Below are 25,077 nucleotides of genomic sequence, written 5' to 3'. Positions count from 1 at the left end.
CTGGTTTTTAATTCTTCTCAGTTTAATGTTGTTGCTGTTGTTGTTAAAAATGCACGTTATAAGCTGCCTTGAGCATGGTTGTTTTTTAAAATGGAAATAGTGTGGCTTTTCATTTAACAAAATAAACACATAACTTTGTTCCACAACGCAATGTAGAGTCTGGAAAAGTCATTTAAAATGAATCAGTTCAACTATGTCCTAACTCAATCTGGGACATTAGTTAAAAGGTCTGGATGCAGGTGAGCCCCCTTCAGAACAACGTACTCATGATTCAAGCACAACTGCGCTAAGACAACAAGCTGTGAAATCATTTCTGAATGCCCACCTTGAAAAATATATTAAACTAAGACCACTTGTTTGAGCTATAATACCAAAACAAATATACTTCGTTCCATCTTGCCTTTCCTCCAGATCAGAGCACTGGATGGCTTAAAGCACAGCCTGAGATGTAATTCTATATTGTTTTGATACTGTACCCAGAAGTATAACTCAGGGATATGGAGCAGGCCTTCCTTCCATGCCTTAAAGCCTGATAATACCAGAGGGGGAAATAAAATAATACCTCACACTGTCAGCTTTCAGCTCTACAAACCAATAAGGAATGAGTGCTATCATTTGCTGCAGAACTTTACAGCAGTCACAAGCAGGCCAGACAGATTCTAGTGTTTTGACGCTCCTCAATTTCGGGAGCTATGTTCACCTTGTCTACCTTGACATTTACATCACACCTGTTCCATCAATCCATATAGGCACTCTTTGATCCAGCAGCTCAGTTTTGTTGCTGTCCATATGTAGCAGAACTGTCAATTCAATTTAACCTATGTCTCACCAACATTTGCCCTTCCTATTCACCTGTTTTCTCTTCATTTATCACATCCCTATTTCATAATAATACACTATCCCCTGCCCCAATGTCAGAACACTTCATGTAAGCATAAATAACCCTATGCAGATATTTATTTCCATATAAGACAGCATTTGTTTAGCACACGTTATCACCCTCACTCTTTCATATTATAATTTTTTTTCTAATGTACCATTTTTGCTGCCTGAGATTTTATTCTCTAGAAAAATCCGATCATCCAACTTCAGATGTACTTCCAAGATGGGGAAAGAGGTTTAAATCCCTTAGTTTGTGCCTGTGTTGCCTCAAAAGCAGTATCTGTAGATGTTAGATATTCCTTTTAAAACCCACTGTGCAGGAAGTGAAGTTAAGGCAGCTGCCATGTGTAACACCCAAGTGGCTTCCTGGGCGTTGCCAAAGGTTAATTTGCACTATTATTTAGTATCAGTCCCTCTTCAATGCCATCAAGGACATTTTCCCACTATCATGTGCCACATCTACCTCCCCATGGGGATTAACACCTACAGCTAAAGCTTTGGAGCTGCCACAAAGCAGTAGCAGAGCACACGCTTTGAACGCAGAAGGTTCTTTGTCTATGATCTTGGAGATCTGCTGCCGGTCAGGGTAGATAATGCAGAGTTAGATGAACAAATTGTCTGACTTGATAAAAGGCAGTTTCCTATGACAAGCCTGTTGCCTTGACTACCTACATTCTGCTTTTCTAGTGCTACACATACATTCCTTCACTTCCATGCCAAAACTTGGCTGCTTATATTCTAACTCTGCTTCACCATTTCGATTACTTTTTCCTTCATTCCTTCCACGGCACTGAGCACAAATCTTACTGCCATAAAAGATTCCCATGGAAACCTACTGCTGTCAAGCCCCTGGACCTCCTGCTTTTGTTAAGAGAATTCAGACATTCTTTCAATTCTTTATACAGTGGTACCTCAGGTTAGAGACGCTTCAGGTTATGTGATTTTGGGTTGTGCACTGCGCCGAACCCGGAAGTACCAGAACAGGTTACTTCCGGGTTTCGGCACTCGCGCATGCGCAGAAGCACCTAATCGCGACCCGCGCATGTGCAGATGCAGCACTGCAGGTTGCAAACGGTGCGGGTTGCGAACGTGCCTCCCACACGTATCACATTTGCAACCCAAGGTTCCACTGTATCCAGAATCCATGTGTTCTGCTCACATTTTCCCCAGCCATCAAATAGTTCTCTAGATACTAAATTTCTTCCAACTCAACAGCCATATGACAGAATGCCCTATGGTTGTAACTTCATCAAATGCACATGCAAATACATAAGTAGCTGCATTCAGACAAGATGCTAAACCAGTTTAGTGTTACAAGAAAAGCCTAACTGAGCTCTGGACTATTGTTTCCCCCTCCCACTGTGCACAAAAGCAGACCAAACGTTCCTATTTTCATTTCATATTAACTGCTGAACCCTAAGAAATTATTAATCTTATCTTTGAATAGTTGAAATAAGCCAGCTTTATAAACTGTGGTTTGACTTTACTATCCATAGTAAAGATAGTAAATGTAAAGGACCCCTGGACAGTTAAGTTCAGCGACTATGGGGTGTGGCACTCATCTCGCTTCAGGCCGAGGGAGCCGGCGTTTATCCACAGACAGCTTTCCAGGTCATGTGGCCAGTATGACTAAACCGCTTCTGGCACAACGGAACACCGTGACGGAAGCCAGAGCGCACGGAAACGACATTTACCTTCCCACCGCAGAGTTACCTATTTATTTACTTGCACTGGCGTGCTTTCGAACTGTTAGGTTGGCAGAAGCTAAAACAACAGAGCAAGCTGTGATTAATCTAGAATTGAAGAAAAAGTTTCCTTAAGGCTGTGCTGGAGGAGGAGGAGGAGGAGGAGGAGGAGGAGGGATATGTGATCCCAGGCCTGAATTTTGAAACTGGGTTTAAACCTTTGGGTTTACAGTACTATTAATATGCATTGCTTTTACAACAGTTAACATTTGCTGTGGTAAACTGCTATCGCAATTCTAGTTTCATTAACAATGTATGAGAAATCCCAATAATTCCACAGTGCTTTTGTGCAGTTTACAGTAATACATTTTTATCTTACATTGCAATCATTTGCTTTACTGTTCAGTTTTCTAATTCAAAAGAGGTGAAAGACAGATGTTGGAATAATTCTGTCAAAGCTGTCTTAACCAGAAGACCGGGAGATAAATACATTCAGTCAATGTCTTCATCTATGTTGTTTCTTAGCAACCTTTAAACATTCTCTGGCATAGATACCTCTTTTGTCTGACAGCTATACAGCAAGTCTATCAACCGGATTCTCTCTTACTCATTTTTTCTTTAAGGAATCCTAACACTGGACATACCTTTACAGTTTCAAACCAGCGAGGTTGTTTTACTTGGTAATATATCACAGACTTATATTCTGAAAGCGCTTCATCTCCAGCACCAGGAAAAATGACATTCTTTTAAAAAGAAAGAAGGAAATAGTACACATTATATAATTTTTACTTGCATGTATAAACAAATGCTATTGTTACACTTAATAAGAAAACACAAGGGGGAAACGTTGAAAATTCATGTCACCAGCCTCAGCAGGGTGACAGAGAAACAACAGGCAGAAAATGGATTTGTCATATCTGAAACAGAAATCTTCCATTCAAAAAATTTTAATTCTGCTGTTAATTCTGACAACTGTTTCCTACATGTTTTGACACACTCAGAAGATACAGGAATATCAGGATTGGTATATGGGTCAACTGACCAGACAAATACTGTCAATTCACTGTCTACTATTTGACAACAGTAGGAGATTGTCAAATATTCCACTAAACCAAAGATGCCACTGTGTGGGTGGCAACTTACTGTTTTCATTTCATTATGGTGTTGATTGTTAGCAATGGCAGAGTGGAGGCTTCCTGTCCCCTAAAGATGGAGCCGTCAGAACAAAACACAGCAGCATAGCAAATCTTCTCCTGCTAACCACCTGCTTTAACTGCAGGCAACTCCAAACAGGAACACAGATAATCATCAGTGACTAATCTCTGAATATGACCACCCATGATTCTATCTTGTTTTCCACAGAACCCTGCGAGTATTCCCGGCTTGTTATCTAGCTGCCCGCTCCATAAGGTTCCTGAGGGAGGTCTGTATTAAAGTCTAGAAAAAACAGCAGCTCTTGATAGAACTGGAAGTACTATCTGAAATAAAACATATGACATGCTGTTCCAAGTTCGCACATGCTGTTCCTGTTCGCACAGCACAGGAAGCCAAACTATGGCTTAGTGAAACGCTTATAAACGTGCAGTCTCCTTCCTGGAGAGGAGCTTGCAACCATGGTTAGGCTCCCTCCTTACTAGCCACAAGCTGCAGCCAAGAACAAACTTTGGCAACAGTACATTGTTAGTGTGGAGAGAGCTTAACCAGTCCTGATCCAGAAAACATGTTAAGCCAAAGGGGACTGGGGTGGAGCAAAGCAGCTGCAAGCTCCTATCCAGGAGTCCATATATTTTCACAGTCCTGAACAGATGTGTACAGTGAACCAGGTCATTAAATAATGGAGTCAGGAAATGCAAAACTCTTTTCTGATGGTGTACATTAATGCTTTACAAATACCAAAATATTTGGCAATATTTGATCACATCCTATTTTGACCAGTCATAAGCCATACACTAAGGAAAAGGTTTCGAATTAGCATGGGAAATAAACCAGCACACAACACACCTCCAATTTTTTACCATCTTCGTCATAAACGGATACTGTAACCTCTACATTCTTTGCTGTGGTTTTACTGCCTTTGTCAAAATCTCCTTGAACTAATGTTACATAGATATCATTACGGACATCACCTGAGGCAGAGAGAAAAAGAGAAAGAAAGCAAAACTATTAGTACAGCATTTTACGGTCTATCAATAAATAGAAAACAAATCTTAAAATTCCTATCATTTATATCTTCTTAATTTAACCTACTGTTTTGTGTTAGGGCTCCTGTCCGATGAAAATTTTAAGAGTTTAGTTGTGAAGTAGGAGTTTTATTTACTCACAAGGTATGCATATGGGGGGGGGGTGCATTCAAATGCAAGTACACCTGGTACAACTGCACCTCAAAGCTGCAAGTGTTCCTGGATGACACTTCATTTGAATCCACTTCAATCTGGGTTTAGGCCTGTTATGGGGACAGGATCAGCCTTGGCCGTCCTGATGCAGAATGCAGTGCCTAGACTGTTGAACTGGACAGATGGACAACAGTATGTTACACCTCTGCTAAAACATCTACACTGGCTGCTCATATGCTTCCAGGCCAGGTTCTTGTGCTAATACGCAAAGCTCTGAATAATTTAGATCTGGGATATGTTAAGAAAAGACTGAATCCTTCTATACCAGCTTAATCACTAAGATTATATAGATGAGCGCTGCAAGTTGCTCCCTGTGCTACAGATGCCCAACTGGTCTCAACTAGAAGTTGGGTATATCACATCACCGGTCCTGTGCTATGGAATACTTTTACAGCAGAGATCTGGCACGCATCCTAATTTTTGACTTTCCGGCATCTCCTGAAAACTTTCCTCTGCAAAAAGGCCTTTGCTGCTGTTTAATTTTTAAGTAGGCAGGCACCTTAATGATTACCTGTACTTTTTAAAAAAAATTGACGTTTTTACAGTAAACACCACCTTGATATTTCATGATATGACAGTATAGAAATACTTCTATAAATAGATAGTATTTCGTGTCTGTGTGTGCTTTTTGCATATATTCAGAACAACGCAAGTTTAGGTAAAAGTTTCAAAATTTATCATCTAAGATAAACAGAACATTTTGGTTTTGACAAATCAGCTCCAATCCGCATTCTACTCTGGGAATAAATTAATGCCTGCCATATATAACAAACAAAAATGCCTAATGATGCAGCACTCTCATAAACAAGAATGGAAACTGAGTTATACCAGAAAGAAGGACAAATTCCTAAACAAATTCTGATTTGATCATAAGCAGAGAGGATTACTTGATAACACAGCACATAGCAAGGAATGCTAAGATTTAGCATTCCTGAGTACTAGCAGCCTTTGAATCCTGAGAACTGCCCTTCCTTCTTGCCCCATTCTTGAGTCTGGAAGAAATGTTGTTGAATGCTCTATTCTCTTCTCTATATTCAAAGGGCTTCCTCAGCATCGCTTTCTACTTATTGATTCTTAATGAGCCTGAGTACCTATAAATATCTCCAGGTCACCTTCCATTTATTTTCCTGAAGAGTTTAAATCTGCATTTGTGGCTTGCTTATATTTGTGTCTTATCTCTGCTTCTATCCTTCTTATCTTTTGCAGCTAACCTTCTTGTCAACTTCCTTCCCTTCAGCTTTTCTGGCTCAGGAGGCCTAATTCTGCCATCATTTTCTGTGCTCCTCAAATGCATACAATTGCTTGGTCCAGTTGGTTAACTTTCCTACAATGCCTATCCCATCTTCAGAATTTTTGGCGTTATTATGAATGAAATGTAATTGAAAAGGTATAAATGCTCCTCAATAAATGCTCCTAAATGTTTTTCTTATAAACCTGGACTAAATGAACAAAGCAAGCATTTCTCAAATACTGAGTAAATATTTTTGCAAAGATGTTCACACATCTGTATGCAATAATGGATAAGCTACACATTTGATAGCCCATTTGGACAAGCAAGCAACAGAGCCGCTTTTGAAGTCTGCCTTTATTGCTTCATAGATTCATTTATAACATACATTAAAAGCCCAAGTACTCAAAACACACCAGGAATCTGAGTTTTGAAACAAAATGAACTAGACGTTCCACCATCTGTGCACAGTTAGTCCACAGTGTTTACAATAGTGCTACTACATTATTAATAAAGAGTCTGAAAGTAGATTGAAAATATAATTTTAAAGCCAAATCTCATGTAAACACTAAAAAAACCAAAACCAAGTCAATTCATACTTTCCCATGAACTGCTTCTTATTCACCTTGAAGAAAAGAACATTAACAACATCTCCAATGTTTTAAGCGCATCAGATCAAGAATTTGTTGAAGCTTACCAGGCATAATAATCTCAGGAAACCCCATTTTGCGAGCCACAGCTGTGGTTCTATCAACTAAGTGAGGGAATTCTTTTCTTATCTGATGAATATCTCCCGGAAGAAGCTTCAACGTTACCCATAAACCTGTAGCATTAAGTACAATACATTAGTTCAGAAAAAAAGCTGTTTATAAAACAGTATTCTTCAAGTACAAAACTTAACATTTCCTTAACCTTTGGTGGTAATAAGGTGACAGAGCATCTAATTACACAAGCCCTTCTGAATCAGACAAAAGGACTACCTTGTCCAGCATCCTGATTAGCACAGTGGCCACCCAGGTACCACAAGCGCATAGCACTCTCCCATTCATGGTCCTAAGAAACTGGAACTTAAGAGGAACACCAACTCAGATACTGTTGGAAATACAGGAATTGCAGCCATTGGTGGCTTTAACAAATGCATGGGGATAAAGCCGTCTAAAGTGGGGGCCATCCATCACCATATTATGTGGAAGCGAATGCCACAGTTTTATCTACTGCCGTGTAACTAGTCCTTTTCTATTTCTTACTTGAATCTCTCATCGTGCAGTGATCCCAGGCGGGTTGCTATTATTATTATTATTATTAATAATAATTTATTTAATGCCATCACTTCATATTATGTGAGAAATGGGAAATATTGCACTCTTGAAAAGTATCACTATCTGGTAAAGAAGAACCTTAGAAAAGTAGAGAAGGTATGTAGTAGAGCTGGGTTACTCTTTTCACACCCGCTCATAAGCAAACCTGCAAGAAAAAGGTCAAATGCTTGTGGTGGCTGAGGGAAGAAACAAAGCGACAGATGCAATTCTCACCATGAACGCCTCTCTTGTTGGCAATGGTGCCCACCTGAGAGGTGCCAGAACTGAGTTCCTGCAAATTCCAACTGGGGGGAAAAGCCATGATTCACATCTTTATGCAATAGGCTACATTCAAGCAATGGAAACAGGACCTTAGACAGGCATGCATACATCCACCTTTTCATCCTCCACCCAAGCAGGATCACATCTCATTCCAGCCATGCAAAAGCACTCAAGGATGGTGCAGAGCAGGGCAAGCGAGGGGAGATGAAGCATATCCTCGCAGGGTCCTGAAGGCTCAACAGAGATGAATGAAGGGCTACATTTGGCCCCTACGTTTATAGGTTTACAATCTAAATGCACACATACCTGCTATGGCAGGTCTTGGAAACTAAACAGCAAACATGGACAGAGTATTGTAGCATCTCGAAAAGATTAAGTAGAACTTGTTGTGTTTGGCACAACAGGCTAACACGACTACCCAACTGGAAATGTTCACTATAAAGAGCAAGCAGTAACTCCCTAAAATGACAGGTATGCCGCGTGATAGCGAAATGGCTGAAAGACTTGCGTGCAAAAGTACTAAAGTGCATATATCAAGAGTAGTTAAGACTTTCATCAGCTGAGTAATCAAACTTCCCAATGAAGCAAGGAGGTGCCCATGAAAAAAAAAAGGCAATGTCACCATGCTGAACACAATTCAATCAATTCCCTTCAGATTAATGTCAAAGTTATCCGACAAAATGGGAGGAATTACATAATTTCTAATGCTAACAGTGTAAAGTAAAGCGAAGTACCTACCCTGACCCTTGTGGTTAACTTCTTTAGCAGCAATCACTTTGTTTATTACAGTCTGAAGGAAATCATTCTCCCCTGCCACCCTGGGTGAAAAACGGGATGATATGTTCAACTGCTTGTGTCGAATGGCGTTATCCAAGGCTAGCCTGGAGGATGCACATGACGACCAACACCAAAAGGTAACAATGGATGGGGGACAGAAAACCAGAAGTCACAGTAACAAGAAACAGAGGAGCGTATCACATAGTTGACAAAGAGTGTTCATTAGTCAACACGAAGACGAAGGATAGGAAAGGGAACAACACACATAAGAAGATAATCAGGAAGATGTAAATCTAATTAAGAGAAGTAAAGCAAACTTGTGATTCTAGAAACGTACACCAGATCCCAGCTCTGTTTGCAGATGAAAGATGAAAAGCCTGAGAAATTACATATAAAATAACAAAACACCAAAATGTAAAACATGCTACTCCATGGAATGCTCGAGACTAGCTTCAGAAGTGACGTGAATTAAGCCGTAGCTTAATGAGAGTTAACAGAAGGGTGAAAAGCAAAGCTACTATGCACAGAAGTAGCTTCGAGCAAGGGAGAAAATAAGAGGAAATTCAAGAGACATTTTTACTATGGCTGAACAAGATGAAATTGAAGTTATAAATGAAATGCAGCATTTTGAAAAATCATATCTACTACGCCATAGTGCCATGTGACAGCCGTTGTGTTTGTATTCATTTCACTGGCTATGAAATAACCAGGATATGAAAAGAAAAATGCCAAGTGGCACAACAAAGGCACAACGTGAAATGAGTAAGGAAAAAATTGCTTCGCATGTTCAGCTCTTAAGTCAACATTGGGAATGACAAAGCTATTCATCGCCAGTGCACGTTGCTCATTCCTGATGCAGAGTTTTTCTGAAGAACATTTTAATCTACCATGGGAGAGGAGAGGGAAAAAGAAGAGAGAACCTTGGCGCATATTATTCTGCATCCTTTCAAAATTCTGATTTATGCATACTGCTATAAATCAGATTTAATGGAGCAAGAGACTTGTAAGCATTTCACTAATATCTACTTTTCTTTATCCATAAATATGCATTGTCAGTGTTCATCCTCATCTCCCAATACACTTGTCGCAGCTTAGCTTATAACTGTCACAAAGCATGAATGGAAAGTACACTTCTTCCAGGGCCCCTGAATTACACCTAACTTCATTTTAAACTACAATACTTTATTAACTTGTTATTAATCATAATTACTATAAAAACAAAAAATCTGAAGGACCCATAAATTGTCACCCTGTATTGACGCAGCAATAGAATATTGTTTCATCTGCCCTCCAACATCCCACTTTCTTATTTTATCCAGGTTTCCATGTAAACTTACTTCAATGTTCTTATGTCTACTGGTTTTTCCTTTAAGCAGCATTGGTTACCAAAAGTAACCTGATTACAAGCTGCATAAGAAAATATTGCCAATGCCTACACAATGCATAACCACTGTCCACAATGTGCGTTATTTGGAGATTTATTGATTTACTTCATGAAATTTATATACTTGACTAGAAAGAAATCTCAAAGTGGTTTTACAGAAAGACTTAGGATTCACCCTGTCCTGTCAGTGGAAGCCACACGGAAGGTCTTCCACCTGCACAGTAGGGCTTTACCTCCTCTCCTACCATGTGCCACCCCCAGCAAACTGGCTTGGGGGGCCCAATAGTACCCTCAGAACAGCACATGGCGGGGGGAGAGAGAGAGAGAGGAATCATGGCAAGCTACAACGCTTGGAAAAGTGAAACACTGAATTCCACCTTTAGTAAAGTGCCCAAAAGCATTCACCTGTAAGCTTACTGAAAGCCCCCAAAGGAGCAAAGCTATTTCTCACACTGTGTCATCAAGATTCTGTATCACTGCCCTTAATTATTCCCAGAGAACATACCTATGGCTGCTCAACGCTCTCACATCTCTACAAACTAGGAAACTCGTGCTCAATTTAAATTTCTTATTCAGGCCTTGACTGCAGTCCAGACATTTCTGTGCATGCTAAGCTCTTGGGAGTTATGTGAGGGCTCCCATCTATTTCAGTTGAGGTGACCAACCAACACACACAGCACCTTCCTTTCATCCAGAGAAATGGATGGGAAGCCCTTCCAAGTGGGGAGCTCTATAGCTAAATTGGAGCTTCCTTTCCCTTAAAATAACAATCTGGAAATAGCAGCAACAATTGCTTCCTTGTGAACTATACAGGTCAATTATACATCCAATGTGTCCTCAGCTTATGCACATCTACACAAGCAAAAAGCTACACAGAAGTTCAAAGCTATTTGATTAATTTCCTCAACAAAACAGGCTAAAAATAAGTGACTTTATTGCTAATTTGCTGTAATATTTATAGCTGCCATACACAGTACTATTTTTCCCTTTCTTGGCATTCTCATTATCGAAACCATCTGAGCTAAATTCTAATCTGGAAAGTCATAATCCACTATAATATGGCTGGAAATCTCCTCTGACATTACTACTGCATTACTTTATACTTACGACTGAAATGGAATGAAGTGTTGTTTGTCCTCGTCATCTACTTTCCCACTAATTATGTCAGTTACATCCATTACTGAAATCAAAAAGAGAGAAATGTCGTTAAAGAGATCAACATCTAAAGGGAGGGAAAGTGGCAAAGAGGCATAAAGACATCTTTGTGCTTCACAACAGACAGTTTGGAACTATTTTACGACAAATATATTCTTATGTTCAAAGATAGCCCTGCTATATTCACATCAGGGAAAAAAGCAGAATCTTCTGAAGCTAATAATGGCTATGCATTTGTGCATCACATACTGAAACATGTTACAACTGATAACCCACTTCACTGCAGAATAAATTCACACTTTCATGGCAGATGCTGTGAGACTAAAGATAATAATGGCTCTCAGAGAGAAACTTGCTTTATTTTCTTTTTTACAACCTTTTACAACATTTAGGTGTATTCTCCTGTGGGCATACAAATATGCATGCAGAACAGAATATACTTCAAAAACTCATTTGCAACTTGAAATATCCTCTACCAAGTCTTCAAACTTATTTATTGAAAATACCTATATGCTGCACATCTTGTTATAAAGTTCTATAACTGCTTACAGAAACATAATCAATGAAACTCAATATTAACATTAAAATAAAATTTGTAAAAAACAAGAAGAAGAAACCGATACAACCATTCATTAAAACCAGGCAATGTGGAATGCTAGTTCAGTATGTTAGTTCAGTAAGGCAATTAGCACCAGACCAGACATGGGTTAATGAAAGAAATATCCAAGCCCAAAGAAAGCGGAAAGGTTCAGAAGACAGCATGCCATGGCTTGGTAACACAGCACCAGGAGCAAACAATCTCTGAAGAGACAGTTTTACTAGCAGACATCACCATGATCTAGCAGTAAGGAGAAATACATTGTATATGCCAGTCCAGCACTGCCTCTGTCGGCCACTTGTACCTGGATGTTTGTGGACAAATGCCCTGCTCAAGTATACTGTAAGGATCTAATGCACTAAAACCAGTCATCCATTCCCTTACATCAGAGCCATGCTGTCATAACTTTCAGTATCAATATATTCTCTTCAAGCAAAGTCCTTAACATCATTTTCCATCTTTTTTCAACTCTTCCAAATGGGAAACTCAGTAACGAAAACAAATCCAGTACATTTCTTCAGCCTGGTGCCGGAAGAGTAGGGATCAAAGCCAGCTTTTTGGATCACTGTAGTAAAGGAGTAGAGGGGTAATTTGTCCACCTTTGGTCCCCACGCTGCACTCAGCTCTCACCTATGGCTCTTAGAAGCTGTCAGCATACAACAGCAGCCACACCCTGGGAATGGCTTCAACTGGCCCGCTAAACCAATTGGGGTAACTGATGGGTCTCAAACCCTCAGTGAGTTAAGGACTTCCCCTGCATGTGAAGACAGATTCTGGTGGATTGAAGAGACAAGTCTCATTGTGAGTCCAACTGTCAAGAAGACGGTTATTACATGTGCTGTAGAGGGAAATGAGGGACAGAGGGAGCTCATCAGCCTGGGAAGGTAGCACATATAAGAGAAGGAGAACTCTGATCCTAAATCTCTGCTGCCTTGCAGCTATACTCGTTCACAAGAAAGTCTTTGGGAGTAACCCTGAGGAAAAATCTGTACCTACTGCCTTGTGGGACATCTTCAGGAGAAGAAAAGGCTAAGGCCTACACAAATCTAGAGTGGAGTCTCTAAGACGGCTGGATGGTGTCTTGTAGGCCTCTTTCTGGAAACACCTGCAGCCAACCTGGTGCCAAATGAATTTCTCTGCTTTCCTTTAGACCACCACAGGCAGGGCTCTTGTCGCCTGGGGAGCCCATGCTTGCGTCTGAGGGAGGTCACTACTCAGACCCTGAGATTATTCTTTGAGGCCCTTCTTCACATGCCTCCTCCAGGAGAGGCCAGAAGATGGCAACATGAGAATGGGCCTTCTGCAGTGGCTCCGTTTGTGGAATGCTCTCCCCAGGGAGGTTCGGTTGGTACCTTCATTATATACTTTTGGGTGCCATATGAAAACGTCCCTCTTTAACCAGAGCTTTGACTGATTGACATCCAATGCCCTTTTAAGTATGCTGAGGGAGGCAGGGATTACTGGGTTGTCTTTGTTTTTATTTTCATTATGTATTTTGATATTGTAATTTTATGTTGTGAACTGCCCTGAGCTCTATGGGTATAGGGCGGAATAACAACAATAACAACAACATCTAGAGGGCACCAGGTTGTCTATCCTAGCCCTGGTCAGTATCACATGATGATTCAGCTCTACCATCCCTATTAAATGCTGCATGCCATTTTCTGGAATCCTTATCCAGTTTCATACTGCATCATTTCTCCGCCCATCCCCTTCCATTCTGGGAAATTAGCACTTTACATTTTATGCAGCAAATATTATGTTTGCCATAGCTACCCTGCTTCTGCACTAGGGATCTTCTGAAACAAATACAGTGGTACTTCGGGTTAAGAACTTAATTTGTTCTGGTGGTCCATTCTTAACCTGAAATTGTTCTTAACCTGAAGCATCACTTTAGCTAGCGGGGCCTCCCGCTGCTGCCACCGCGCAATTTCTGTTCTCATCTTGAAGAAAAGTTCTTAACCTGAGGCACTATTTCTGGGTTAGCGGAGTCTGTAACCTGAAGCGTCTGTAACCTGAAACATCTGTAACCCGAGGTACCACTGTATATAAACATGTGAAGGGCACATGCACATTCCTTGGCAAGCTTCAAATGATCTGGGCATAAAATTCAGTAAATATAACCAACAGGCTGAATAATTATTCTCAAAACTTCAATATGCCAAGTCAGCAGTTGTTCAATACCAAACAGCTGCTCTTACTTGCAGAACATTTTGACAGTGCACCTAAAGAGAATGGATTACCTGCTACGCCAAAAGGTCGCCGGAGCCCAGAGGTTAGCTTTCTTGTGTTGTTGTCTCTTAGTTCCATTCTGCCTACTCGTACGATCTGACAGACGAAACTGATTTTCTCTCTTTTCAGGTCTTTGCTGCCAAGGTCCTAGAAACGTTAAGTTTTCATACCTTTACTTTGCAAACTGCACTTACATTTCCACATAAGATTACATAAGAAGAAATATCTTTTGAGGTGCTAGAGAGAACAGAAAGCGACCATTTCCCATTATTAGTTACAATCTACCCCGTTAGAATGCCTCCCCCCTTCCAAAGCCAACAAATGCCACTGGATTACATAAGAAGAAAGATTATTTGCTGTTTAGCCTTCTCAGTTTGCCATCCCTTCAACCGTTATTTGCATGACAAAAAGTTTCATAACGATCAAGGAATACATTTACATGGAAATGTTTAAAATGACTAGAGAGTCCTGAACAATTCCTAGTCATTTAAAAATGTATTTCCCACACAATCGTCAAAGAGTCTTCAGAAATGGTTCACATGACTTTTTTTCCCCAGTGCAAAAGCATCAAAAATCTTAGTGCCCTTAGCAGCTCAAAGAATTTCCTGCAGCATGTGACAGAATTGAGCTAAAGCCACATGAAAGTCCAAAACTAGGAGCAAGTGAAATACTGCCTATGAGACAGATATGGCCAATTAAAGCCATACTCGGATGCTACAGGAGTGCTGTGCTGAAATGTGTATACCAAGACAGGAGAACCTTTTTTTTAAAAAAAAAAAGTCCAAAAACTAAATCCCCTCAGGGCATAATTCTCAGCACCCTATGCCAACGGTGAGCAGAGGGGAAAGTGGGTGGAACAACAGAGGCTGACCTTTGTACTAGGGCTAGGCGACATCTTGTTTTTCAACATTGTGATATATCACCAGCTGAACATCACTATATACTGATATATCACAATGTCTGAAATAAGGATGGAGCTATGTAGAGTCGTTGGCTGGCTTCACAGTTTTTCCCACATTGTGATTTTTACATAGTACACACATACACATCATCATTTGCGATATATTGCCAGGTCAAAAACTATTAAACCAATATGGACGTCAAACCAGTTTTGGATGATATACCGCGCAGCCCTACTTTCTACTGTAGGCTACATTCCAGTGCTTCAAAAGCCAGAGGTTTCTGCACTCACACTTCTCTATCCTCCATACAGGCAAGCATTAGTGCTCAAGGACACTTTATAGCTAGGTAAAAGCACTTGCGGGGGGTACCGAGAAGTGCTAATGAGGGGTGTGGCCTGGGAAGAGTCTGAAGGGCCACATTTGGTCTCTGGGCCTGAAGTTCTCTGTCTGCAGTGCAGAGCCATGCAGTCACATTTCTTCCTCTCCCACTATGTTCTGCATGTGGTTGAGTGAGCTCTTGCTTACTTGATCATTCAAGTACCCCAGTCACAGCTTTCTGCTTACACAGCTGTGTGCAACATGTGGCTACCAAGAGAGGCCAAGGGGACATGGTAGGGCTAAAGCACAGCTTTGCTCCTTCCTGTATATACCTACGCGCTGGAAGCAAGGAATGCATGTCTTCTCCTAACCCAGCTCCAGTCCTTGAAGGCAGAAGCTGGAAGGCAAATAATGCTCATTTCTGCACCAACCTGAGGCTGGTGTGCAGCCGGGCCAAAGGAAACTTTGGCAGGGGCATGGGAAACGGCACTATACCAGATCAGACTGTTGGCTGATCAAGCTCAGTACTGTCTCCAGTAGCAACCAAGCAGCTCTCCAGTCTTTCCCAGCCCTAGAAATGCCAGGGATTGAACCAGAGCCCTTTAGCAGTGCTCTGTCACAAAGCGATGGCCTTCCCCTGCTGGAGATTTCCTGTTGCCTCACAAACTATTGAAGCAATAGAATACCTCAAAAGTTGCAAACTTACCGTGAACACTGCTCGAAGATTATGTAATCTATCTATGTCTTTTGGAAGCCCAGAACTCGACCACCTCACCAGATAATTCTCACTGCGTAAATAAACATATCAGTTTATCAGCTACATCACAATTTTACAAGCAAAAGCTAAATATGTCACATTGTGACACATTAAAACCTGCATTTTAACAAGCATACAGAGATTCTACTCAGCCAATATTGCCTCTGTTAGACAACAGTGTTTTGTACATGTGTAACATACACAAGAACACACATTTAAGCAGTAACAGGAACTAGGAATACATGGATTTGTTTCATTTTACATTCCATTTGGGCTGCAGAAGAAATGTGCTCTGGGAGAGTAAGGAGAATCCTGATGGATTCCCGCCCCCCCATACATTACAAAAAAGGGCATGTTATCTGAAAGCTGAAAGAATTTAAATGGGCTTCTGAAGTTCAAGGTTTAGATTTTCTGTATCAATTCACGGTGCCATTTTTCCAGATGCTTGTCAAAATGCGAGCACTAGGCCCACTTATACTTGTAAATGTGCTGTGTGCTTTACAGCCTTCGTCTTTGCTATCCTCAACAGGCATTTGTGATGTTCATCACTATAATTCCACTTTAAAGGATTGAAGAGATAAACGCTGTACCCTCTCACTGAGAGGACTGCAATAGGAGTGTTTTGTGCGGTTCAAAAGAGAGCAGGGTGTTGAATGTATATCATGGGCACTCAGATTCTTTACTATCACCTATATATCTTCAGGAAGATGCATTTCCCTGCCATTCACAAATAAAGTTTTTGGTTTTGTTTTTTTTAAAGTAAAGAGTGTATATTCATAAGACTAGTCCTGTGCCTTTGGGATTAGGCAGTCACTAAACTAAAATTTAACAGTTAACAAAGCAAACAAAACATTCCCGTACAGCACTGACCTGATAAACTTGGATTCTAAAGGGTCATACAAAGACATCAGGACTTCAGCATCTTCTCCGATTTTGCAGACAACGTTTTTCAGGTTTACAAACAAGGCAAACGAAGGTGTCGCAGCAAATTTGGCTTGCCTACTAATGTCAAGATTCTGCTTTTGAGACTGAAACAGGAGAGAATTTTTAAAGAATTTACCAAGTACTCTATGATGACAAAGAAACAAAGTGACCCACCACGATACAAACATTTACATAAATCCAGCCCTGCAAATATTTGTGCATTTGGCTCCTGTTCTTAGCTCACTAATCTGCTCCCTCTCCACTCTCACTCCACGCATCTTTTATGTGTCATAGGCAGCATGCAACTAGGCTAGAAACTGGGGGGTAAGAGAAGGACGGACAATTACAGGGTTGGCAGAGCTGCCTTTCTTGGTCATTTACAAGCAAGACATCCATGCAGGCAAGTGCCAAATGCTGTGGTTGCTGCAAACCTTCTCTCTTCTCATTAGAAACAGTAGTCTCCCAGATCTAAAAGATTCAGAGAGGTAGGCAGCATAGCACTGCAAGGCTGATACAGAGGCAAGGGAAGGTTCAGTTCACCAGTTTTATCCTGCCCCAGGTGAGCAGACTAGTGACTAATTAAACCCTTGGAGGTTTTAAATCTATGATCTATGAATTCAAATGCTAAAAGCTACAGTGCCAACTAAAAAACTGCTTATGTTCTTTCAGGACTGTAGCAAAGGCTATAGCCAGGAGAAACGTGCAATGTGTTTTTTGAAAACATAATCTTGAAAGCCATTCACAATCTAAATGTCATTGCTAGTCCTTAACACCATTTACACATTTCATAATGTATACTAGTATGCATTATGTTTTATTACTTTTTCTTCCAGCAGTCTTTCCTCCACTTGCTTGGAAGCTATTTCATGAGCTCTGAAAAGGCTGATGGTGCTGGTTTGCTCAGGATCCAATATATTGCCATCTTCGTCCCTTACCACTAGGTCTAAATCAAGAATTCTGTATGAAAAGGAAAACAACAGCAAGTGAATCAACAGCATTTTCTTATTAATCTGAACTTGACACAATTAAGCAGTTTGGTGCTTTAAAATACTCTGGCCTTTTAGACAAAGCTACAAGAAGATTCATAAACCATTTACAGAAGCAGAAGTTGAATTCAAGGACTTTTCCAGATCTATGACATACGTCTATGATAAAGCTTAAATGAAGTTAGCTACCTCTGGTTACTAATAAATAATAATAATAAATTTATTTATACCCTGCCCTTCCCAGTTCAGAAAACCAGGCTCAGGGCGGCTAACAACAAATTTAAAACACTTAATTGATATTGACAACATGTGGTTAATTGATTACAAATCATATATTGGACTATAAATCTTGTATGATATAATAATGTTGGGAGGCTTGCAAATCATTTGTAGCCAGTCTTCAAATGTTTAAATAATCTATCCAGAGCCAACTTACCCAAATGTTTGTTACTGCAATTGGAATTTGAATCAATTAATTGGTGAAAAGTTAGTAAGCTTAAGCACAAAAATCAGCAGTACATCTCCAGCTTCAAATACTGCAAACAGCCTTCACTTAACAATTTGAATGCAAAAAAAGGTCTCAAGGTAATCTTCTTAGGCAATATTTTTTACAAACATTCGCTACAGAAAGCATATATTGAAAATGACATGGCTGTTTCTCTTAATTTGAGTTAGTAAGTCCCAATGAAGGAGCCCTCAAAAACAATATGTTTCACACAAAACCTGATGTTAAAATTCGCTCTCATAACAAGTTTGGCAAAACACTTACAATGTCTATAATTATATAACAGATCCAATTTCTGGCAAAACTTTTTTGTCCCAATTCCTATTTGCTGCAAAAAAAAATATTGACTGGTATGTTAGTTTTTGCTGCTTTGGAGCAAATTTGCTAGCCAAATCTCAGCCCTCTGGTAAACAGAGGTTAGATTGTACTCTAGAAATTTATTTGGACAGTAAGTAACGTGAAACATACATCTCTAATACGGAGGACTGGAAGCTTTCTTCGAAAAAAGTAAGAGTGAGAACAGACATGAAATTTTCAATAGGTTGCAAGTGGTCTGAACACAGATTTGTTCCATTCCAAGACATTTCTTTTCAGAGCACCGAGTGTTCAAACCAATCCCATCATATCAAAAACATTACATCTGTCTTCACCTTAAAGTTCAGATTCTCTCAGTTCTAAGATTAAAAGAACTTCCAAGGGTGAAGACCAGCATAACATTTATACCTTAGTAGGGCTGAGTTGGAAATGAACTCATTGTGTTTAATCTCAGCACACATTTCCTCTCAAGTTCTGAAAATACCAACTTTTCACATTTGCAAGAGAAGCCAGTTATAGATAGGGGACTGCAAATCTTTTTATATCATGTCTGCCTTTACCTTCAGCTCCTTACATTCTTACAGTGAAGGAAGAATATGTAATGGCTAATTAATAACACAGTCCTAATCATAGAATTGAAGAGTTGGAAGGGACTAATAAGGAATTCAGGTGCTGAGTTATGACCACTACATAGCCAAAATGGGGTTATGGAGAAATGAAAAGTCAGCTTGGGGAAACCCTAAGGTTTACAGAAGCTGAAAAAAATATAGGGGGGGGGGGCTAAGAAGCCAAACCCCCCAAATTATCTAATTAAGACTGCACATGATCAGTGGTCACAGAATGCCATGTCTGTCTGTCAGGGGCAGAAAGCCCAAGGCAAGGCAAAATGAAATGGATTATCCTGGTGGGGGAAGCATGACTGGTAGACTAGAACATTGAACAGGAGTACTCCGCAATGCAATGGTTTATTGCAGGTTTATACAAGTTATATGCATATGACTTCTACGTACAAAAAGAAAAAAGAAAAGGCTGTGCATTTCAGACAACATCACAAACCTGTTTCCGTAGTCAATTTTGGCAGTGACTTTCTTTTTAAGTTCCTTGAGCTCATCCTGGGGTAGGGTTCCAGAGAGTATCTGTGACCTCCATTCAATAAGATCATATATCATGTGCCTTACATTATGGAACATTTCTCTGTTATCTTGCTGTAATAGAGGAAAACAGCATGCATTTAGTTCTGTTATTGGTCTTCCTCATAATGAAGTATAACAGCCAGAGTGGTACAGCAGGAAAAGTGCTGGGAGTTGGATTTAAAAAATAATAATAAACAAGTATCGATTCAATATTCTGTTTTTATCCTCGGGGTACGAATGCTATTGGGCCTGCCTCTCAGCCTCCTACAGCCTTGCAACGTGGGTAAACTGTCTGCCTTGCAAGGCATTTGGAATTTTCTCTGCCAAGCCTCCAAGCCCAGAAAAGGTGATGGGAATCCGCAAGAGCTTACCAGACTGAGGAAAGACCATGAGGCTGAAGAAGAGTATCTGCACCTGAACTCTGCCCCATAAGCTGCCAGGTTCCCATAGCAGCATGAAGGCAGCATGCACTGCTGGTATATACCCTTGAGCTACTGGCATCATGGCCCTTGGAATATTTTTAACTGGTGTATGTAGCTTGGCTGATTTTGTGAACGGAGCTACAGGCCTTTTCAAGGACCAACGGTACAGGACCCTCAAAAATGAATTATCTTAGGAAACCTTCTATACTTACAATATAGAGCTGCCGCCATATTGTAGACCATTCCCGTAGCGTGGTGGTAACCTCCTGGATGAGTGGTAGTTCGCTGGGTATAACAGTTTCATGTTGTCTAAGAAGCAAGCCAACATAGAATGTCATTCATATGGAAGAAGAAAAAAGGAGGGGAAATGTAATTGCATTCTAATTACATCAGCTGTTAGATACCAATGCTGAATTGTCCTGTTCTACACAACCTACCCAATTCTTTTTGGTTTAAAAACTCATAATCACAACTTAAAAAAAAAAAAATCATTTCCAACATTATAAAATGGGTACACGCTTGAGAGAGTAAGTATTTGGTATTCATAAGCACACACAAACACAAAAAAACCTGCCAACTGCACATCACCTGTCATTACAAGGGATTCTGTTCAAACCCAAACACTGCTAGTTTCAAGGACAAGAAAAGCTATTTTGCAAGTCCTCAGTGTTTGTGCCTCTAAATTACTACATTTAAATAAAGCATCATCTGAGTACTATAGAACTACCACACTACACAGTATGTCTAAAGTATGGTGCTTACTGAAGGAGCTATGCAATCAGTCAGGAAGGTGTCATTATGCAGTAATCAAATGATTAGCGCTTTCATAATTTACATATTTAAAAAGGCATAAAAATAAACCAGGCACAGAAGAATGGTTATTTTACATTCAGGCTTGTATCTGGCAAAGCTGGTTTTTTTTTGGGGGGGGGGTAGATCTTATACTTTTTGCTTGATGGTTTTTTTTTTAACCCTTGCCAGCTAATGGGATTTCTGTGGACCCCAGTGGCTGTTTAAATCATCTGTAAAACTTATCTTAGGCAAACCTGAACCACTTCCTACTCCATACAGCCCTCAAGAATTATGGAGTGAGCTGTCCTGCAGTATTTTATCACAGCCCCTTTCCTTTTTATTTTAATTTACATTTAACTTACTTAGCCAGGAGTGACCAGATTTCCATCAGCCCCAGACAGCATGGTCAATGGTCAGGATGAGCAGAGGTGGGAATCCAGCCCAAGGGCAACACTTTAGCTACCTCTGTATTAAAGTATTGGGATCTGGTGTGTTCCTATTGAAATCATGGTATCAGAGCAAGAAGGGACCCCATGGAAACTACTAAACATCTAAACTAGCTGAGGTCCAGCAACTTCTCAAAATCAGATGCATAAAGTAACTTTAAATTTATCAAATACACAAAATGCTACTTTTGTGCTTATACTACTGCAGAAGCACTGAATCATATTTGTGTGTGTGTGTTATTTTAATCTTGTACATTCCACTGCAAATGCACACATATGCACACTACAGAGCAACTCGGGGGTCCACTGGACCCAAAGAGTAAATCTTATCTGAGCGGTTTAATTCCACTCCATGTTAACACAGGCGTTATTATTCTCATAATGCAAACCTTCAACACTGATTTCAGCCTTTATTAGGGTGCTGGGATAGACTGTACCACCTCAATTATCTACCATGTGCCAAATTTTTTACCTATATGATTTTATATATCTGCTTTGTTTTTTCTCTTCTGTTATGAGCTCCCTGATTTAAGTATAGAGTTTCCTGTTCTATAGTTCTGTGTTCCTTTCAGAACATCTGGATTGGAGTATAAAGGTTTAAATCAAAGACACGGTATGTACCATATGCCATCTCATTCAGAAGTAGATGCCAGCTGCTTTGACAGACACATGTGTCCAGAATCCTGGGATGGCAGCACAAGCAACAGCTTTTAGCCTCTCCTGCAATCCCCAGGATTTATCTCCAATCTATGTTTTCCTGTCACAATCCCAAGTACTCTCTCTCTCTTAAACGATCACGTCTCACCAACACTTCCTGTGACTATCAGGACAAGGTCCATGTGCTTGGCTGGTCTTTTCGGTCAGCCACGTAAGAGGAAGTCCACATGGAACCCTGCTATTTCACACAGAACTGGCAGAAAAAGTCACAAGCAAATAACAGCTGAAGCTAGAAAAATATTGCTTTGAAAACACTCTTCTCACATCAATGAGACTTTCCTTGCAAACATAAAAAATGTCATAAATTGTAGAGTATGTTATTTCTGGAGATGCTGCATAGACTGGAGATGCTGGAGATGCTCCAGATTCTGGAGATGCTGTGTAGATGCTGCGCCAAAGTCACAGAGGACATAGTTTCCACTGTCATTCAACAAAAGGTTCTCAACCTTCAAATCTCTATGAACAATGGGAGTTTTGACTTGATGCAGCCTAGCAACAGCTTCACAGGCATCACAAAATATCCTTAGCACTTCTGGCTCAGTAAAGCCTGTCTGCAATCTCTGGTTCATCTGATTCACTACCTGCCCAGATTGATATTGGATATTGGACAGTCCTTTTTGGCAAGTTTAAAGGCAAAGTAAGAAACTTGAAAGATATCAGGTCTCTGTTCTTGATCTGGTTCAAGCATATACCTTATCAAACAATGTATACCATGGGAGTAACGTGAATTGTCTGGGATGGTAAAGCTTCCATCACAAATGGCAACCTGACTCTCACCAAAGGGAAGTGTGAAGAAACAAAGCTTATATAGCAAGCAACCAAGAGCCCAGATATCTCCCTTGGTAGTAATTGGTTTCACTCCATACAGATTAATCATTTCAGGAGCTCTGTATGATAATGTAGTATACTTTTTAATTTCTTCTTCAGCTACATTAACTCCATCTTTGCTTAATATTAATAAATATTTGCAACAATATTATTAAAATTGTTGCTTAATATTAACAATAAATCCTCTCAAACATTGAAATGAACTCAAGATGGGTTTCAAGAGAGTTACTGGGTAAACTGGCCGTTATCTTTTTTTTCCAATTTTTAAAATTGATTTTCCAAAACGTTTTAGACAAACAAACTGTACTTAATCCAATCTTAATAACATTGTTAAGTGACTTCCTTGAATCCCCCTGGCTGAGTTTCAGTGTATATCATTGTAACAGTTTTCCAAAACCAATTTTCTCATAAAATTAACTTAATCACTTAACATCTTTCTTTCTTTCTTTCTTTCTTTCTTTCTTTCTTTCCATTTTATCTTTAAACATATTATGCTCTAACATTACAGATTTAAATCCTAAGCCTATCTGGTATTTGCAAGTTTTTCCAATTAAATTATCTTAACATATTTAACTAAATAGTCTTTGAATTTCATCCATTCCTCCTGGTACTCCTCCTCCTTCAGGTCACAGACTCTTCCAGTCAGGTCGGCTAGCTCCGAAAAGTCCATCATCTTCATCTGCCATTCCTCCACTGTTGGGACTTCTTGTGTTTTCCAATTCTTAGCTAACAAAATTCTAGCTGCAGTTGTGGCATACAAAAACAAACTAACATCTTTCTTGGGCAATTCCAAACCTGTTATTCCAAGAAGAAAGGCCTCTGGTTTCTTAATAAATGTATATTTCAACATTTCTTTCATTTCATTATAAATGTTCTCCCAGAAGTCTTTCACCTTGGGGCAGGTCCACCACATATGATAAAAGGTACCTTCTTTTTCTTTACATTTCCAGCATAATTATGATATACCTTTGCCAGTTTTACAGGGGTTAAATACCATCTATACATCATTTTCATAATATTTTCCTTTAACACCGTACAAGCATGAACTTGATCCCTTTCCTCCACAATCTCTCCCAATCTTCAAACAACTGGCCGTTATCATTCATGCTTTCATTCAACTAGTTATCTCAAAACCACTGCTACCCTACTGATTCACATAAACCCTAGACCACAAAGAAGTGTGATTGTCCATTCTCTACTTGTTCCTTTGCCCCCACCCTAAGCTTTGAAAGAATAAACCTTAGACTTAATTTCCTGTGCATCGGCATTTATTTATCTAATGTGCAAAGAAGCCATTATGAAAATATTTCCATCTGTTAATTTTGTAACTTACCCTTTTCCTTCAACTATTGCTTCCTTAAGCTGTATATAGGAGGAGGGAAATATGCCCTTAAACAAGAAAAATAAATGTTTTAATAATAATAATAATAATAATAATAATAATAATATCTTTATTGTCATTGCCCCCTTCGGGGACAACGAAATTACTTGGCTGCTCCATAAAAACACTAATTAAAAAAATATAGTTAAATACAGCAAAGGAGATTTGATGACTTTCAAAGTCCGGGCTTCCCATTCAGGGCCGAGATCGCTCTAGAGAAGAAGCTGTTCTTAAGACGGCTTGTTCTTGTCTTCATCATCCTGTATCTCCGTCCCGACGGCAGGAGCTCGAAGAGACAGTGACCAGGATGCGATGGATCTTTTACTATGTCCAGTGCCTTCCTATGGCACCTTGTGGCATAAATCTGCTCTAAGGTGGAGAGTGGGCAGCCAACAATGCTCTCTGCTGCCTTCACAACCCTGCGCAACCCCATCCTGTCCTGGGTAGTACAGCTTCCGTACCACACACATAAGCCATAAGTAAGCACGCTCTCAATGGCACAGTGATAGAAGGCAAGCAGCAGTTTCTGCGGAAGATGGTTTTTCCTTAGTATTCTCAAAAAATACAGTCTCTGCTGCGCCTTCTTCACAAGCCCCCTTGTGTTGACACTCCAGGACAGATCCTCTTGTAACTCAATGCCCAAAAATCTGAACGTTGTTACCCTCTCCACACAGACCCACATTGCTGGGGGAGGGGGTTCTGAATGACCAATAAAGTTCAGAATTACATTTCATTAA

At 40.0% G+C, this 25,077-nt stretch overlaps 1 protein-coding gene across 4 annotated transcripts in view; it reads right to left on the bottom strand.

Moving 5' to 3' along the window:
- DOCK1 (dedicator of cytokinesis 1) overlaps positions 1-25,077 on the bottom strand; it is a 359,825-nt gene that overhangs the window by 272,840 nt on the left and 61,908 nt on the right. For 2 of the 4 annotated variants that reach the window (XM_083439577.1, XM_083439578.1), the window contains exons 4-15: positions 24,293-24,348; positions 20,389-20,485; positions 19,678-19,826; positions 17,637-17,772; positions 16,762-16,919; positions 15,841-15,922; positions 13,926-14,061; positions 11,037-11,109; positions 8,507-8,649; positions 6,886-7,011; positions 4,569-4,693; positions 3,212-3,310 (exon numbers count right to left, since the gene is read on the bottom strand). In XM_083439577.1, the coding sequence (XP_083295703.1) occupies positions 3,212-3,310; positions 4,569-4,693; positions 6,886-7,011; positions 8,507-8,649; positions 11,037-11,109; positions 13,926-14,061; positions 15,841-15,922; positions 16,762-16,919; positions 17,637-17,772; positions 19,678-19,826; positions 20,389-20,485; positions 24,293-24,348 (1,380 nt within the window). The remainder of the gene's footprint in view (positions 1-3,211; positions 3,311-4,568; positions 4,694-6,885; positions 7,012-8,506; positions 8,650-11,036; positions 11,110-13,925; positions 14,062-15,840; positions 15,923-16,761; positions 16,920-17,636; positions 17,773-19,677; positions 19,827-20,388; positions 20,486-24,292; positions 24,349-25,077) is intronic. The other 2 variants (XM_083439579.1, XM_083439580.1) reach the window with 1 other exon arrangement.

The sequence above is a fragment of the Podarcis tiliguerta genome, assembly GCF_965153285.1.
Source record: "Podarcis tiliguerta genome assembly, chromosome: 5".
NCBI classification, from domain to species: Eukaryota; Metazoa; Chordata; class Lepidosauria; order Squamata; family Lacertidae; genus Podarcis; species Podarcis tiliguerta.
This window is presented reverse-complemented; position numbering and strand designations above follow the sequence as displayed.